The sequence below is a fragment of the Nomascus leucogenys genome, chromosome 17 (assembly GCF_006542625.1).
Source record: "Nomascus leucogenys isolate Asia chromosome 17, Asia_NLE_v1, whole genome shotgun sequence".
Lineage (NCBI taxonomy): Eukaryota > Metazoa > Chordata > Mammalia > Primates > Hylobatidae > Nomascus > Nomascus leucogenys.
In genome coordinates, this window is record NC_044397.1 from 430144 (window position 1) to 447320 (window position 17177).

Here is a 17177-nt window from a genome sequence, read left to right on the forward strand (position 1 = left end):
GTGTGTGTGTGAGAGCTATTATTATTTGAACACCCGTTCCCCCACCCAGCCACAGTGTGTGTGACTTCTGTCCCTGCCCCACTCCCACCTCCAACACCTCACATGCCTTCCTTCGGGGACATCTGATGACAACAAACACAGCCTCCCTTCATTCCTTCACTCACTCATTCATTCAACATTTATTAGATGCCGTCTGTGTAGGACAGTCACTAGCTCAGCACTTTATACCCCTTACCCTATTAGTCCTCAAAATAATCCTGCGTTACTTTTTACAAATGAGGAAGCTGGAGGTTGGAGAAGTTAGGTGACCTGCCTGAGATCACCAGCTGGTAACTGGTAAAGCAGAAAATTCACACATAAATAAACTAATTTCAAAGTCATGCCTCTTCCGGTATACCACTCTGCCCCCCTGAGAGAGAACAAATTACATTTCACCACTTCCCTGTTTTCTTTAGAATCGGCTGATTTCTTCAGACTCCGGGCTTGCATGGGCAGGGAGGGGCTGCGTTCCAGTTACCCTGGGATGGGGAAGAGGCTGTAAAGACGGGTGGTGCTAGAGACAGAATGGCCTGCCCAAGGAGGTGCCCAGGTAATGACGGCTTTTATTATGCCTCTCATCATCGCCTACCAGCCAGAGAGAAGGAAGCTGGATTGGGGGCTTCCAAGGCCCTAGAAGCTCCAAGAATCCTGGAGCCTCCAGAGAAATCTGGGACCTCAGGCCTCGAATAAAAGAACAGCTGACTGACTGAGCACTTACTGGACGCTAGGACCTGTGTTAAGCCTTCATACTTTACACAACCATACAAAGTAACTCGTTTCCCTATTTTACAGACGAAGAAACTGAGGTTTTTAGAGGTTAAATCATATGCCCAAAGTCCTAGAGTGCGTAACTCAGACAGTCAGATTTCAGAGTTTTCACTCTTATCCCTCCAGAAAAGTCTCTAGGTTTCTAAAGCAGCAGGGCAGGCACACCATCCTCCGGAGAAAGTTCTAATCCCGTTCCATGCTGGATGGAAGGAACACTTTAAATGCCCCCCTAGGGAGCCCCATCCATGGCCTGGGACAGGGATGTGGCCCAGGACTTGATGGGCTACTCGCTGGCTGTATAAATTGGGGGACCCAGTGCAAAGGGAAAACGTGGGGCCCTCTGTTCAAAAACAATCAGGAGATTCAAGATAGTGACAGCAGAGCATTAAACCAAGCACAGGTCCCCGTGTGACTACATATGCCACATGCCTATGCACCTGGCCCTGTCTCCTTCCCACAGAGGTGACCCGCAGTGGCATCAGAAAACCACCAAGAGAGGCCCAGATTCCCAGGGGAGCAGCGGGGATGGCCCCAGCAAGGAACTCAGATCTCAGAGCTCCAGTCCTGGCTCTGCATGGCCTTGAGCAGGTCACTTGAACTCTCAGAGCCTCAGTTTCCTCATCTGTGGAGCGCGAATGGGATGACCACCACAATCCTTTTCAGCTGAGCAGTAGATGCCACATGGGGAACACTGAAATCGTCATCTCTTGTGGAGAGCAATGGCACTCAGGGGCCAGTGAGGAAAGCCAGGATCCCCCCAGCCTTCCCAGCCCTGGCCAGGGTTTGGTTGTCATCATCATGACCTCGCACGAATCTGGAGGTCACCTGAGTGACACTGTTACCTGAATAAACACAGGCAAGCCACCCAGGACCTGTTCAGCCTGCACTGGTTGACTATAAAATGCATACACTTGAAACAACCAGAGGCCACAAAATCCAGAGGCAATAGCTCTTAGTTTTGCTTCCTAGGAACCCCTCAGGCCCTGTGAGATCAGGAATGGGGGAGAAATATTAGAAAAAATGAAAGAACTTGACAGGCCATAAGTTCCAGGGACATTTAGTGCTCCACTGGGAGGGCTGCTGTCTCAGCCTAGCACCCGATGGCGAAAAATGGCATAAAGGGATGGGTGCAGTGGCTCATGCCTGTAATCCCAGCACTTTGGGAGGCCGAGGCGGTGGATCACCTGAGCTCAGGAATTTGAGACCAGCCTGACCAACATGCCAAAACCCTGTCTCTACTAAAAATACAAAAATTAGCCGGGCATGCCTGTAATCCCAGCTACTTGGGAGGCTGAAGCAGGAGAATCGCTAGAACCTGGGAGGTGGAGGTTGCAGTGAGCGGAGATCGCGCCACTACACTCAGCCTGGGAAACAAGAGCGAGACTCTGTCTCCAATAATAAAACAAAAACTGAAACACACAGACACACACACACACAAAACGGCACAAAGGAGCCAAGGGCCACCTGGTTGGAATCCTAGCTCAGCTACCTCCCCACCTGGTTGGAATCCTAGCTCTGCCACCTCCCTGCTGAGCAGCCCCCAGTGGGTAACTTAACCTCTCTGAGGCTGGGTAACGTAGAAGAATAGCGCCCCCTTGTGAGCCTGTGGAGAAGGCGAAAGGGGATGGCCTGTGTCACATCCTGGTCCACAGTGCAGGAAGTAACACCTGCAGAGTGCCACCTCATACTGGGGTGAACCTTATGAAATTGCCAATAATCAGCTGTTGTTTGCCTATGAAAATGGCAATATAATATGGTTCTACCCACAAAGACACACAGAGGGGAACAACACACACTGGGGCCTATCGGAGGGTGGAGGGTGGAGGGTGGGAGGAAGGAGAGGATCAGGAAAAATAACTAATGGGTACTAGGCTTAATATCTGGGAGTGAAATAATCTGCACAACAAACCCCCACAACACAAGTTAACCTACATAACAAGCCTGTACATATACCCCTGAACTTGCAGTAAAAGTAAAAAAAAAAAACAAAAAACAAAAGGTTCTACCTAGTACGTGCTGTAGTAGGTAGATATAATGTTATATGTATTAATTCACTGAATCCTTTTGACAACCCTATGAGGAAGGCCCTGTTATTATTCCTTTTTTGTTTTTCAGACAGGGTCTCTCTCTCTCTCTCTCTGTCACCTAGGCTGGAGTGCAGTGGTGCAATCTCCGCTCACTACAGCCTCAACCTCCTGGGCTCAAGCGATTCCCCTGCCTTAGGCTCCTGAGAAGCTGGGAACACAGGTGTGTGCCACCATGCCCCATGCCCAGCTAGATTTTTAAATTTTTTTTTGCAGAGACAGGGTCTTGCTATGTTGCCCAGGCTGGTCTTGAACTCCTGAGGTCAAGCGATCTGCCCACTTCAGCCTCCCAAAGTGCTGGAATTACAGACGTGAGCCACCGCACCTGGCTGTTATTCCCATTTTAAAGATGAGGAAATCAAAGCACACAGAGGTTAACACCCTTGCCTGAAGTCACGCAGCTAGTAAGAGGCGCTGAGATGGGAACAAGACAGTCTGGCTCCAAAGATTAATAACTGAGATTCCAAATGATGACCTCAAATCATCAAGATAAGTTTAATTACATTCTAACTTCAGTTTGAGAAGTCAGAGAAGTGTGAAATCCATTTTAGAAAGGCCTCTGTGCAAACTAGTTAAAATTAAAAAAAAAAAAAAAGATTGGCTCTGAAACTCAGCTAACTGGAAAAATCCGCCAGTGTGCAACACTTTCTCCCCTAACCCTGATGGCAGATAAGTGAGGCATTGCTGGGGGTTGGCAGCTGATTTTGTTCCTTAGCCTTGTCTGCCCTCCCTAATACAATCTAGACCCAGAAACATTTACCAAAAGCCCACTGTGATCATCCGTATTGTTGCACCATTGTAGACTCTGTGGGGGATAAAACAGACCTTCAGAGAAATTTCTAGACTGAAACGAAGGCAAGCTTCCTCCCTAATGGGTACCCATGCCACAGGGAAGTCCTTGAGACAAAGGGTGTGTAACTAACCGCCTGGGGGCTGTGCCTTGGAAGGTCGCTCTGCCTTTTGTCAACAGTCATAGGAACAAGTGGGAGCTTGTGAAGAGTTCAACCCCTTGATATATGTGTGAACCCAAGAAGAGGCCGAGAAAGTGGCAATAAGATGGACGGGGCCAGCAGGATAACAGAGCAGCAAATTCTGGCTGAGGGTCAGAGGTTCAGCTGTTTGACAGCCTCAGCCTGAGAGCTGTGCTCTCTGAGCACATGAAATGCTGCCCCCTTGTCTGGGCATGATGATGCACAACTGTAGTCTCAGCACTTTGGGAGGCCGAAGTGGGAGGATGGCCTGAGCCCAGGATTTGGAGACCAGCCAGAACAACATGGTGAAACCCCATCTCTACTAAAAATACATAAAAATAGCCAGGTGTGGTGGTGCGCGCCTGTAGTCCCAGCTCCTCAGGAGGCTGAGGTGGAAGGATTGACCCTGAGAGGTGGAGGTTGCAGTGAGCCATGATCATCCAGCCTGGGTGACTCCATCTCAAAAACAAAGAGAGAGGGGGAAAAAAAAGCAAAGAAATGCCATTCCCACCGGAAGCATCACTGGAATCAATCACAGAGAAGATAAAGCAGCTCCTGCAATATATAATTTCCTGTAATTTCTGTCTTTCACCCTATCTTTTTAAAAAACATATTAAGTTCTTCTAAAACATCAGGATTGCCTCCATTTGCATCTCTCCGCATGTTAATGGAGCTGCTGGGGAGATTATAGCAAACAGCCTTGCTCTCCAGGGTGGCCTGGTCTCTGCTCTGGCATCTTAGCCCTCCCTCCCCTGAAGAGGGCTGTGAAGGTTAGAGGTCAGGGGGAGAACAGAAGAAGGCTGTTGGATCTCACTGGCAGCTTCCAGATTCAGAACAAGTATGAGGTGAGTGCAAAATTTAAAGGGGGTTCAAAATTTCAGTCATCAAAAAAATTTTTTTTAATGTGACATTTAAAAAATCAAAATCAATGCAAAAGCTATAATAAACAGAATATCAAAATTTTAAATGAAGACATTTTGTAAGTGAAGCAGAGGCACAGAAAAGTAACTTGCCCAGGGTCACATAGGGAGTAAGCAATGGCTTTCTCTCTGGATCCAAAGCACAAGTACTTAATCACCATATGCCCTACAACTTACATACCATAAGAAGCACTTTTAAAGCCAGGAACAGTGGCTCACACCTGGAACCCCAGCTACTCAGAAGGCTGAGGCAGTAGTATGGTTTGAGGCCAGGAGTTTGAGACCAGCCTGGGCAACATAGTGAGACCTCCATCTCTAAAAAAATAACAATTTAAAAAATTTAGGCCTGACGCTGTGGCTCACGCCTGTAATCCCAGCACTTTGGGAGGCCAAGGTGGGCAGATCACTTGAGGCCAGGAGTTCAAAACCAGCCTGGCCAACATGGTGAAACCCCGTCTCTACTAAAAATACAAAAATTAGCCGGGTGTGGTGATGCACGCCTATAATCCCAGATACTCGGGAGGCTGAGGCAGGAGAATTGCTTGAACCCGGGAGGTGGAGGTTGTAGTCAGCTGAGACCGTGCCCCTGCACTCCAGCCTGGGTGACAGAGCAAGACTCCGTCTCAAAAAAAAAAAAAAAAAATTAAAAAGAAGGGCCACGGTACATTTATTGTCTTCTCCTTAAAATGTGCTGGATTTTCCAAATCTCCTAGAATTAACATATTGTCTTTTTTAGTCAGAAAAAAATAAGACATCAGTGAAAAAGAAAAAGAATCATTAGCCACAACTCTGAAATTCAGCAATCCAGCAGGAGGAAACACACCAGGAGCCGGGGTGATTCTGTGAGTAGGGCCCTCTAGGAGGAGGAGGCTGGAGCTGGGCTCATGGGATAGGACGGCAGACGCAGGAAACCTGGGACGTCAGTGAACGCCCCACAGGTTGGAGGTTATTCATACACAGATGGTGGGCACAGAAGCTGGTCTGAGAGGCTGGGCCTGTCTTTATGCATCGACCGTAATAACCATGTTGAGGCCAAGCTGGCTTTTCTTTGTTGTCCTAATGACCGACTTCCCAAACAATCCAATCAGTTGTGCATCTGTTGATTTGGTCATTCAGAGGCTGAAAACCCCAGATTGACCCTTTTCTCTCCCACTCATTGAGCCTGTGTTTCTGGGATACTAACCAAAATCCATCAACTGATGTTCAAAAGAAAAACAGGACGATTTGGATATGAGGATGTTCACTACAGTATTATTTATATGTTTCCTAAAAAGAACAGCTTTGATAAATTATAGCCCATCCATACAACAGAGAAATAACATGCAGCTATTAAGTAATGTTTTCTAAAAATGTATAATGATACAGGAAAAGGCAGGCTATAAAACTAGATACTATATTATATCAATTATAAGAAAAATTATGTACATGGACACTCAGCAAGAAAGCCTTGGAGGAAGCACATCAAAATGTCAACAGTGATTATCTCTGGGTGATTTTTCCATGCTATTTATATTTTTCTGTATTTTCCAACTTGTCCATAATGAATATGTTAATTTTTTTAGCATCAGGAAAAAATGTTTTCGTTTTGTTTTGGCTTTTTTAAAGTCAGATAAATTATTTCTAAGACCAAAAAAATTCAGACTAACCTTAAGAAGGGTGCTGTTTGAATGCTGGTTACACAGGATGCTCATATTGGTCCCAGCCACAACACACGACTCTCCTATGTATCAACCTGCATACTTCCGAGTCTCAGAGAACCTTCACCACCTCCCCCACTTAAGTTGACTCTTCCTTCTCATCTCTCTTTCTCCATGGCTCTTCCTTCTTCCCTCATCTTTCAGGTAGAGAAACTGGCCTCTCCCTGAAGCTTGTCTTTGGAACAACAAAAGTTTTGATTGTGTTGGGATCCAGGCTGCTAAGTTCCCCAGCTATGAGGGCCCACAAAATCTGGCCCCAACTCCCACCATCACCACCTACAGTCTCATCTTTCCGATTCCTCATCCATCACTCCTGCCCCAGGGCCTTTGCACAGGCTGTTCTGTCTGCCTGGACCAATCTTCCCCAGGTAACTGGAAGGGTTCATTCTCCCACCTGTCTATATATATTGGCATATTCCATAGTATCTACACATTTTCCTTAGGGATAGTCAAGAGTGTGATAAAATAGTTGTTGTAAGAAGAGGCACTGGGTCTGCCAGGGCTGAGGACCACTGCTCTAATGTGATTGCTGGTTGGCATTTCCATCTCTCACACTAAATTAAAAATGCTGGGACAGCAGGGACTCAGTCAAAGCATATTTCCTGAACTGAAATGAAAGAATACATGAGCACGCTGGTGACACCTAAGGGGTGGGGAGGCCCCCAGGGGCAGTTATGGTGTGAAGTTCTGACTCCCTTTGCTCGAGAGAGATGAGGCACACCCTTCTTCCTCCATCACTGCCTCCTCCATGACCACCACCACCATCCTGGCTGGGACGGCCAGTCGGGTGGAAGGACCTCACTAGGAGGTGGTGAGGACGTACTATCCTGAGCCGGGAAGTCCTGACTCCAGAGCAAGGCAGGTCTGGGTGGCTGACAGGTCTCTAGGGGGAACCAAGGGGCTGGGAAGTGGAGAACAAAGAGCTATCCAACCCTCTGTATTGACAACAACCCCTACCTTTTTTTTTTGTTTTTTTTTGACAGGGTCTCACTCTGTTCCCCAGGCTTCAGTGCGTTGGTGCAATCATGGTTCACTGCAGCTTTGACCTCCCAAGCTCAAGTGACCCTCCTGCCCCAGCCTCCTGAGTAGCTGGGACCACAGGCGTGCACCACCACACCCTGCTAATTAAAAAAAATTTTTTTGTAGAGATGGTCAGGGGGGGTCTCACTATGATGTCCAGGCCGGTCTCGAACTCCTGAGCTCAAGCTATTCTCCTGCCTTACTCAGCCTCTCAAAGTGCTGGGATTATAGGCCTGAACCCCAGCCTCCACTGCTCAAAGCCAGCCTGCCTGCTGAGGGCAGTGGCCCCACAAGGAACAGAAGGTCGGTGACTGTTCCCTGTACAGTGAGGGCTCGAGGCTCCAGGGGTGAGGGAAAGACTGAGGATTAGGAGTCCAAGGCCTGAGCTAGAATCCCAGCAATCTTAGGCAGGCCACTAACTTCTCTGCATCCATAAAACAGGGTCACTCACACCTACCCAGCCCCCTAGCCCTGCGGTCAGAATCAAATAAGACTAAATAAGAGAGTCTCGGTAGACAAATGTTGGCCAGTATTACAGGCAGTAACGATGGTTTTACTGCTGAGCAGAACTGAACCTTGGGTGAATCGGGAGACCAACCTCATCACTGTCAACATCAAGTAGCATCCGATAGTATTTGGATCAAATTCTGATTGTGGGAACTTCTTTGACATTTAAATTCCAGATGAACAAGGCTTTTCTATAACCTGTCAAACTATGCTGGTGACACACTGGAGTCCACTGTCATCCTTTGCTGGTTCCCACCCGCCCACGCCGTCCCCGTGGATGAAGAGAGGGTTTGTCTACTTCGGCAAAACGTATTCATTTGAGCAGGAAGCCCTGCTCTGGTGAAAAATCATCTCTCAGACCCCACCCTCTTCCTTTGATCCTCCCACTGAATGCTGAGCTGGAAAGACGAAGCAAAGCTGTTCAGATGTAATTATTTTAATTCAGCCAGATGCTGGGAATTAGTCTCTTTTCCTTGCAAGGATTCTAGGGAGAGACAGAACTCAGCTAAAGATGCCCCAGAAGAAGAGGAGCTGACAATTTCAGGAGGAAGGGAGGGCGCTCCCTGCCCCCGACATAGACCCCTGGTGCTGGAACAGCTTAAATCAAGAAAACTGCTGCTATCCCTGGGCGAAGGAGTAAGGAGGACTGGGGAAGAAGGAGGAAGAGGGAGGGTTTAACACCTGATAGGTATTAAACCTAAGACTGCTTACCAACCCCTGGAATGCTAGACCAGCAACGGCCACCAGCATTGTCTAGAGCGTTAGAATTTCCAAAGCGCTTCCAAGTATGTGACTTTATTTGGTTATAAACTAGGAAGAAAGTCACCAGCTGGGCTAGAAGCTTGGGGAAACACTGAATTTAGGTTCAAGGAATTCAGATGCACCCTTTCCTAGGCATCTGTTAGACACACTCACATTCATGAACTCCTTTAATCCTCACTGCAACCCTATCAGCGCCACGCTGCAGGTGGAAAACGGAGGCTCTGCGAGCTGCAACAGCTCCGTTCCACAGGGCAACTGAATTCTCTCCCTTGCCTGAACTCCAGTGGCGTCCAGATCCTCGGCGGATACATGTGTGTTTTGTCCAGGACCTGGGGCTGAACACTTGGTCTGTGCTTCCTAATCATTCAGTCACAAATTCGTGATGGGTCCTCAGGAATGCCTACTGCACCCCGAGTCCTGCCCTGGGGGTGCACATTGGGTGGGGTTCATTCCCGCTGTCAAGTGCCTTCAGATCCACTGAGATAAACAGATAAGCAACCAGGGCGAGCAGTTACATAGGAATTTTTTTGGTCATCTCCAGACTGCCCTGTACTATCGATTCTGTGTTCACGTGTCTTATTCTTCCACTGGAAGTCCTTGGAAACAGAGTTTGTAACACCACAGTGCAGTGGCTAAAGACCTTGGCTCTAGAACCAAACTGCCAAGTTTCAAATCTCTTCTACTCAGTGGCTGTGTGACCCTGGACAGATCACTTAACCTCTCTGTGCTTCAGTTTCCTTATCTATAAAAGTGAGAAAAGTTAATGAGGACCATAATTCATCAGATATTATAACACATCACACTACCTACTACATTATATATTATAATACATTAGATAAGTAAGTCAATACACATAAACCACTTAGCACAGTGTATGGCCCAAAATAATGACTCAATTAATGTTCTCTAACACTGTTATATCTCTATACCAGCAGCCCTCAAAGTATGGACCCGAGGGATCTGTGGGGTCAAAACTATTTTCATAATAGTGCTAAGACGAAGAGTTTTCCAGACGTTATCTGACAGGGATTTTACAACAGATTGACTACAGAAGCGGCTATGAGAATCCAGATGTCTTCCATTAAGTCAGACGTTAAAGAGATTCGCAAAAATGTAAAACAAGGCCACTCTTCTCATTAAATGATTATTGTGAGTTATTGTTGTTTTTCAAAATATGTGTTATTTTATTTATTTATTTTTTGAGATGGAGTCTCGCTCTGTCGCCCAGGCTGGAGTGCAGCCTCTGCCTGCCGGGCCCAGCTAATTTTTTGTGTTTTTAGTAGAGATGGGGTTTCACCATGCTGGCCAGGCTGGTCTCAAACTCCCGACCTCGTGATCCGCCCGCCTCAGCCTCCTAAAGTGCTGGGATTACAGGCGTGAGCCACCGTGCCTAGTCCCCAAAAATGTGTTATTTATGTTAACCCATAATGGGTTCAACTATTGTTATTTTTAAAGGAATTAATACATACCTTTTTTAAAAATTCTGTTTAAATTTCTAGTAGGGTAAATATTGATCGTTAGCTGATCCGTAGCACTGACCTCCCAGGAAGGCAGGAAAATCTTGTTCCCGGGGTAGCCCAGGCTTTGTTTACGCTTGCACCCTGCCTCTCCCTGCGTCTGTCCCAGCCTCCTCTTCTCTCCAAGCCCCACCACTTTCCCACTTTTACAGCCACTCTTAGGTTAGACAGTGGTGGTTTCAGGGCTGAGCCCGGATCTTAGAATCAAGCTGACCTGGAGTAGAATCATGGCTCTGCTGCTTGTCAGCCTTGAGCAGGTGACTTTGCCTCTCTGAGCCTCAATTTCCTCATCCATAGAATGGGAGTAACATTTTAGTACCTACCTCTTAGGATGATTGTTAAGAGCAGCGATAACTTATGTAAAGTGCCTATTACTTGACAAATACTGACCATCACCATTATGATACTTTATCATTATTATTAACCATGAGGTCCCCTGAGCCCCTTCTTGGTGTGCTCAGCTGTCCCCATCTCCTGCTCCCCCACAGTCCTACAGAAAAAGCAAGACCAAGGGCTGCCTGCGACTGCAGACTTCTTCCCAACACATGCACACGCACAGACACACTCCATCCGCCCCATGCAGGGTGTCACCCTACTCCAGAGATGAAAGTGAAAAATGACAGCTAAATGTCAAGCACCCAGGCTTCCTTCAAGACTGAAAAGGTCTTTGCTGCCACAGTGTTGGTGCCAAGGCAGTCTCGTCTCGGCTCAAGGACACGTGAGTGGCGGCTGTGATTGGGAGGGGAGGGAGCCCTGGCATGGGAGCCAGGGGACAGGGCTCAGCTGGGCTCTGCTGCTGACTGTGGGTGAGTTCCTTCTCCTCTCCGGGCCTCAGTCTGCTCAGCTATAAAAAGGGAAAACACCCACTAGCTCTGACGTTGCAAAATTCTATGACAGCCAGGTCAGCATCAGGAGCCCTGTCTACCCTCGGTTCCCGCCAGGGGCTCAGGGAGGCTGGCCTGCACTCCGTCACCGCCCACCCCAACCACGTCCTGTGCCGGAATCCTCTGCCACTCACCCTACAGTTGCTGAGCTCCTCAGCGGACAGGATGATGGTGCCACATTTCTTTCCTGGGACACCACTGGGAGAGGAGAAGATGAAAAAATGGAAAGCCAGACAAAGACAGAGCCATAAACCTGACACTCCCTCAATCAGCCCCCTGCCCATCCTCCCCCTCCCCCTACCATCGAGCAGATCTGCCCCAAAGCCCCTGAGAAGACAGTCTCCTGAGATCTTTGCGGCAGTGTGGCCTAGTGCACTGCTTCCTGGGACCGGGTCCCCGAGCCTGGAGCTGCCCCACCCCCTGCTCCCCGAGAGCCCACCAGGAAGGGTAGTGCCTGCAGTGAAAGTCCTAGAATTGGAAAAGCATCCAGACTCACCCGGAGGCTTCCAGACCAGTGGTTCTCAAACTTTCCATCCAAAGACCACTTCTGTGGGCAAAAGACCTCATGGGCTAGCCACCCCACCTCACACCCAGCTGACCCCCAGAGTCCCGGGACAGTCCAGCTCTGAGCCACTCTGATGTGTCACGGGAGGGAGGAAGGCAGGAGGGCTGGTGGGCCCTCGCTGGCAGCTTCAGGCTCCTTCCCATGGCTACCTCCCCTTAAATGCCTTGGCTGGGGTCTCCCTGGGAGTGAGAGATCCCAGCCAACTGTGCAGCTCCCCAGTGAAGTGGGCAACCAGGTCAAGGTCCGTGAAGTCGGTCCACCCCAGCACATCCCTCCAGGAGGGCAAGTTCTTCGGCTGGGGCTCCACCCAGGGGACCTGAACCACCTCTTTCCCTGGTTAGATGGGACCCCCTCCTTCAGGCACCATCCCAGCCCACTCTAATGTTTGGGACTAAACCAGAGGTGGGGGAGTCCCAGTGTAGTCAGGGGCCACTGGGAGGGGGAGGAAAATGTCGGGTTGTCCGGCAGCTCTGTGACTTTGAGCTCATTCCCGTACCTCTCTGAGCCTGTTTTCTCCCCTGTATAATGAGTGTGACTGTATATCCCACACAGTGCTTGGCTCTGAGAAGGCCCGCAGTGAGCAGCATCCCCCTCCCTGTACCCTTTACTTCACAATTGTGCAATGCTGGTAAAATCCAGCCTCACACCCCAGGCCAGCCACAGGGCCACCAGCGTGCTGTCTGTGGAACACACTTTGAGAACCACTGATGGAGCTCTTCCCAGCACCAGCTCTTGGAGGGAGCGGCTCTCAAACAGGGGAGGCAGGGGAAGAAGGGAAGCCGGCCCTGGAGGGCTGACAGGACAGCCCAGATCTCTCCAAATCAGGTGAGCAGAGCAGGGGCCACATGTGGGGCATCCCCTGCCACGGACAGGGGACAGTGCCTGCCAGCTTGTACCCCTAGACTTGGGCAGCTGAGCTGAGTGCTGGTCCTCCATGGTAGTAAAGACATGATTTGTTTGCCCAGGGAGATAGAATCCTCCACGCCAGCCTCCTCCGCCCCATGTTTCTCCATCTGTTCCTCTCTTTGCCTCTGAGTCCTTCTTCTATTTCCGATCCTTCTTTCCCTCCTCTCCAGCCCCAACCTGCTCCCACCTTCTCGGCCTTCCTTTCTCTCTCTCCCTCCCTGTCTTTGTATCTCTGTCTGACTCCTGCTGCCTCCCCAGTTGCTGCTTCTCTGCTCTCCGGGTGAATTAGCATCCATGCTCTCCCTGGGCTGTGAGCATCCCCAGGCCCGCTGGAGGCCCCTTCCCCACCTGCACCTGGTTCAGTGGCATATCCAGCTGTTGCAACCTCAATTCCTGAGAGCTCTCAGGGAAGGCCAGGGGAGCTCTGCTTACCCCAACAAAATGCCCTTCTGCAGAGGCCTCTCCAGGCAGAGGTTCCCTGCCCTGCACTCCCCCACCCCCAGCCCCAGTGGGCGAGTGGGCGTGAGAAAGAAGCCAGGGTGGGAACTCCCCAACCGGGAAAGAAGGGGAGGGAAGGAGGGGGAGGCTCTGCGTTGGCCACATTTGCATGAGGCCAGCCGAAACCAGATGGTCAGGGTGGTGGAGTGAGGCTGGCCCACCGCAGCTGGCGAGCAAACGAGCAAACGTGAAAAGTGGGGATTCAGCTGGATCTACTCTGTGGTGAGGAGGAGGCGGACATCCAGCAGCCAAAACAAGGGAGGGGACCGGGGGGAAAGGATAAAGAGAAGGGAGGAAAGAAGGGGGGAGAAGGGTGGGGATTGGGGGCCCAGAGAAGCCAGGCCAGGGAGAGAGGAAGGGAACAGAGAGTGCCCAGCACCCCTATTCCTAGACAACATCCCCCACCTGTAAACCCCACCCTCTCCCTGAAGTCCCAGGAGCCACTGGGGCTTGAGATGCCCAAGCTCTAGCTTGGATGGGGGAGGGGCCCACTGCCGAGTGGGGGCCTCTGTTCAGGGCCCAAAGAGCCTGGGTGCCTAAGGAGGAACCCAGGACTCTCTGTCCCCTGGATCAGGGCCAGATTCGCAGTGATGGGAGCAGGGACGAGGCCCAGACTCTGAGGCCCCCTTTGCAGAGCTGGCTGAATGTCTAAGGACTCCAGGGCCAGAGATGTCTGGCAACCTACCCATTGGACACAGCTGGCATGGGTTTGCCCGTCCTGGAATTCAGGCTGAATGCGCCTATCCTGTGGAGAGAGAGGGGGAGAGAGAGCATGCCATGAGCTGAGTACCCCCACCCAGACAGGCCAGCGCACTTGGCATCCAGATGCTTGGAGACAAGCGGCTGCTCCAGAAGTCATTAAAACAGGATCAAAGCCACAGGCCAGAGCAAGTGGAGTCCTTCTTCTGGGCAAATTCCTCTCCTTCAGTGGTTCTCAAGGTGGGATGCCCAGACCAGCAGCACCAGCATGTCCTGGGAATGTTATTAATAGGAATGTAAATTCCGAGGCCCAGCCCATACCCACAGGATCAGGAACTCTGCGGGGTGGAGCCCAGCAATCTTTGGTGACACTGGTACCTGCTGCAGTTTGGGAACCCCTGTTCTCCCTTTCCAGACTCTGCATCCAGACTGCGAGATGGGGAGACTGCTGGAAGAATCACATGAGATCATGACATGGGCTGAACTGTATCCCCCAAAATTCATGTATTGAAATCTTAGTCTCCAGGTCCTCAGAATGTGACTATATTTGGAAATAGAGTCTTTTTTATTTTTTTATTTTTTATTTTTATTTTTGAAACAGAGTCTCGCTCTGTCACCCAGGCTGGAGTGCAGTGGCGCAATCTCGGCTCACTGTGACCTCCACCTACCAGGTTCAGATGATTCTCCTGCCTCAGCCTCCCAGGTAGCTGGGACTACAGGCACGCACCACCATGCCCGGCTAATTTTTGTATTTTTAGTAGAGATGAGGTTTCACCATGTTGGCCAGGCTTGTCTCGAACTCCTGACCTCAGGTGATCTGCCCACCTCGGCCTCCCAAAGTGCTGGGATCACAGGCATGAGCTACTGCACCCTGCCGACCTCTATATTTTAGATCTTGCTTGTCCTTTAAGGCTCAGTTTCAAAAGCCATCTCTATAGGAAGTCTCCCTCAATACTCCCCCACCCTCAGAAGGTGTTCCCGGTCACCAACAGTGGACCAGGTGACAGCAGGAAGGAAACAGACCCAAATGACTAGCGGCTTTGGACCCAGGCAGCTGGGAGTTGGGAAGCACAGACACCCTCCCTCACAGGGCAACTCCATCCTGGCAACCCAGGTAAAGCCATGGGTGGGAGTGCTGCTGGAAAGAGCAGACGCTAATGGGTATGCTGCACTTAGCACATGGTTAACACTGAAGTGGGCACAGGGGCAGATGTTCCTAGAGAAACAATATAAAATTACGAATAAAAACTGTTAGAAATAAGTCCTAAGAGGGAGGGGCCTAGCAAATGTGAATGTGAATTTTGTATCCTTTTTTTCAAGAGGTCCTCAAATTCTATAAGCTACAGAGGCCCCCAAAACAGGGGTTTTCCCCCGTTCTCAATAAATGATAGCTATTTTCATTGCTTTCTAGGAACCCAGAGATGAGACATTTTGGGGGCCAAAGAAACATTTCCAGGGGCCCTGAAGTTATCATGAGTTACTGGGGGTCACAGGCAAGGATCTGGAAGACAGACCCCACACACACAAACACTGTAGTTATTATTATTATTAATTATTATTATTATTATTATTATTATTAATTTTGAGACAGTCTCACTCTGTTGCCCAGGTTGGAGTACAGTAGCCCAATCTCGGCTCACTGCAACCTCCTGGGTTCAAGTGATTCTCGTGCCTTAGCCTCCCGAGTAGCTGGGACTACAGGTGTGCACAACCACGCTCAGCTAATTTTTTGTATTTTTAGTAGAGACAGGGTTGCACCATGTTGGCCAGGCTGGTCTCGAACTCCTGAGCTCAGGCGATCCACCCGCCTTGGCCTCCCGAAGTGCTGGGATTACAGGCGTGAGCCACTGTGCCCGGTTCACACTGCAGTTATTGATCATGGTGAGGGGACAGCGTCCAGTGGGAACTTGGCAGAAGCAAGTGGGGGGCTGATGATCTCCCTTTCCCGGCCTCTTTGCCCTGTGGCCTGGATGCCTGTCCCAGTCGGCCCTCTCTTTCCTGGGCCCTGCCCATGAGTGTCAACCTAAAATCATCAAAAGACTCGGGATCCAGTTAAATTAGTTTATTTAAATGCAAAGTGTGAGGGTGGCCGTCCAGAGAAACACGGACACCAAAGAATGGTGACCAGTGTTCCCCAGTGTGGGGAAAGGTAAGAATCGTTTATACAGGCAAGGGCCCTGCCCCTGGGACTTCCTGAGAAATAGGGACAAGAGAGGTGACCCTCACCACCTGGCCAGCCCTGGCTGGTCGCTGAAGACATCATCAGGCTCCACTGTGAGAAGCCTTGGGATTCCTTATCCCAGAGCCTGCTTCAGAGACACAGCTTTTCCCTAAAAGCAAATCAAGGTCAGGGACCATCAGGGACAGGATGGGATGGGAGGGGCCTCAATATACCCAGCTCTGGCCTATAAGCTGTGAACAATCTTAGGAATATGCTATGTGAGTAGAGCCCTAGGTTCAAATCCCAGCTCTCCCTCTTCGTAGCTGTGTGTCCTTGGGCAAGTCACTTCCCCTCTCTGGGCTTCAGTTTCTTCTTCCACACTATAACAGGGGTCAGGGTGGGAATAGACTAAATGGTGTTTAGTCTATTTCCCCCTGGGCCTTCCCAGGAAACGGGGCTCTAATAACCCAGCCTGGGTTCCCCTGAAATACCTGGATTAGAAGCCCCATGAGAGCAGTGAGGCATGGGGTCTCTTTATTCCTAATAACCCTGCAGATGCCAGTCATAGCCAGCTGACTGCTTTGCCCCCATCCTGAGCCAGCCCCCAGCAGAATGGGCAGGAAGTTGGCCTACCACTGGGAAAGCAACCTAGACACTCACGTGAGGGGCTTCTCCAGGCGGCTCCCAGGGGACCCCACAATCTCTCCAAGGGTGCAGAAGGCCTGGCCCAGGAAATCCTGCATATCCGGGGAACAGAAGAGACCAGTGTCACCCACTCTGCTCACAGCTATCCCACCTCCCCCATCGCCCAATTCCTGGAAGCCTGAGGGCCCTAAAATGACAGGACGCAGCGTCGGACACACGTTCCATCACAGCAAAGCCCCAGGCCCACCCAGAGGATGGCATTTCAGAAACTATGGAATTGCTGAGCAGTCACTGGCAGAACTCACGTGTTTGGATAAATCAGGACTCTTAGAGTCAACGTCGTATCTGCAGGGAACACAGAGAAATGATGAAGGCAGCTGCGGATGTTCTGCCCAATCCTGCTTGGGTTCTCAAGTTGAGTCAGGGCCCCCGTCCCCCAAAAAACAGGTCCCAACAAAGTGAACATTTCCGGGAGTAATGGTTGTAAGGCATGACAGGGAGCCTTCTGGGTGCTGGACATGTTCCGTCCTTGAG

The 17177-nt window shown here is 50.1% G+C and overlaps 1 protein-coding gene across 4 annotated transcripts in view; it reads right to left on the bottom strand.

The window, feature by feature from the left end:
- Positions 1–17177, bottom strand: part of CPNE5 (copine 5) — a 95496-nt gene that overhangs the window by 38691 nt on the left and 39628 nt on the right. For 2 of the 4 annotated variants that reach the window (XM_030795648.1, XM_030795650.1), the window contains exons 5-9: positions 16949–16988; positions 16659–16735; positions 13824–13883; positions 11666–11716; positions 11304–11367 (exon numbers count right to left, since the gene is read on the bottom strand). In XM_030795648.1, the coding sequence (XP_030651508.1) occupies positions 11304–11367; positions 11666–11716; positions 13824–13883; positions 16659–16735; positions 16949–16988 (292 nt within the window). Of the gene's footprint in view, positions 1–11303; positions 11368–11665; positions 11717–13823; positions 13884–15884; positions 16168–16658; positions 16736–16948; positions 16989–17177 lie in introns of those variants that run through there. The other 2 variants (XM_030795649.1, XM_030795654.1) reach the window with 2 other exon arrangements.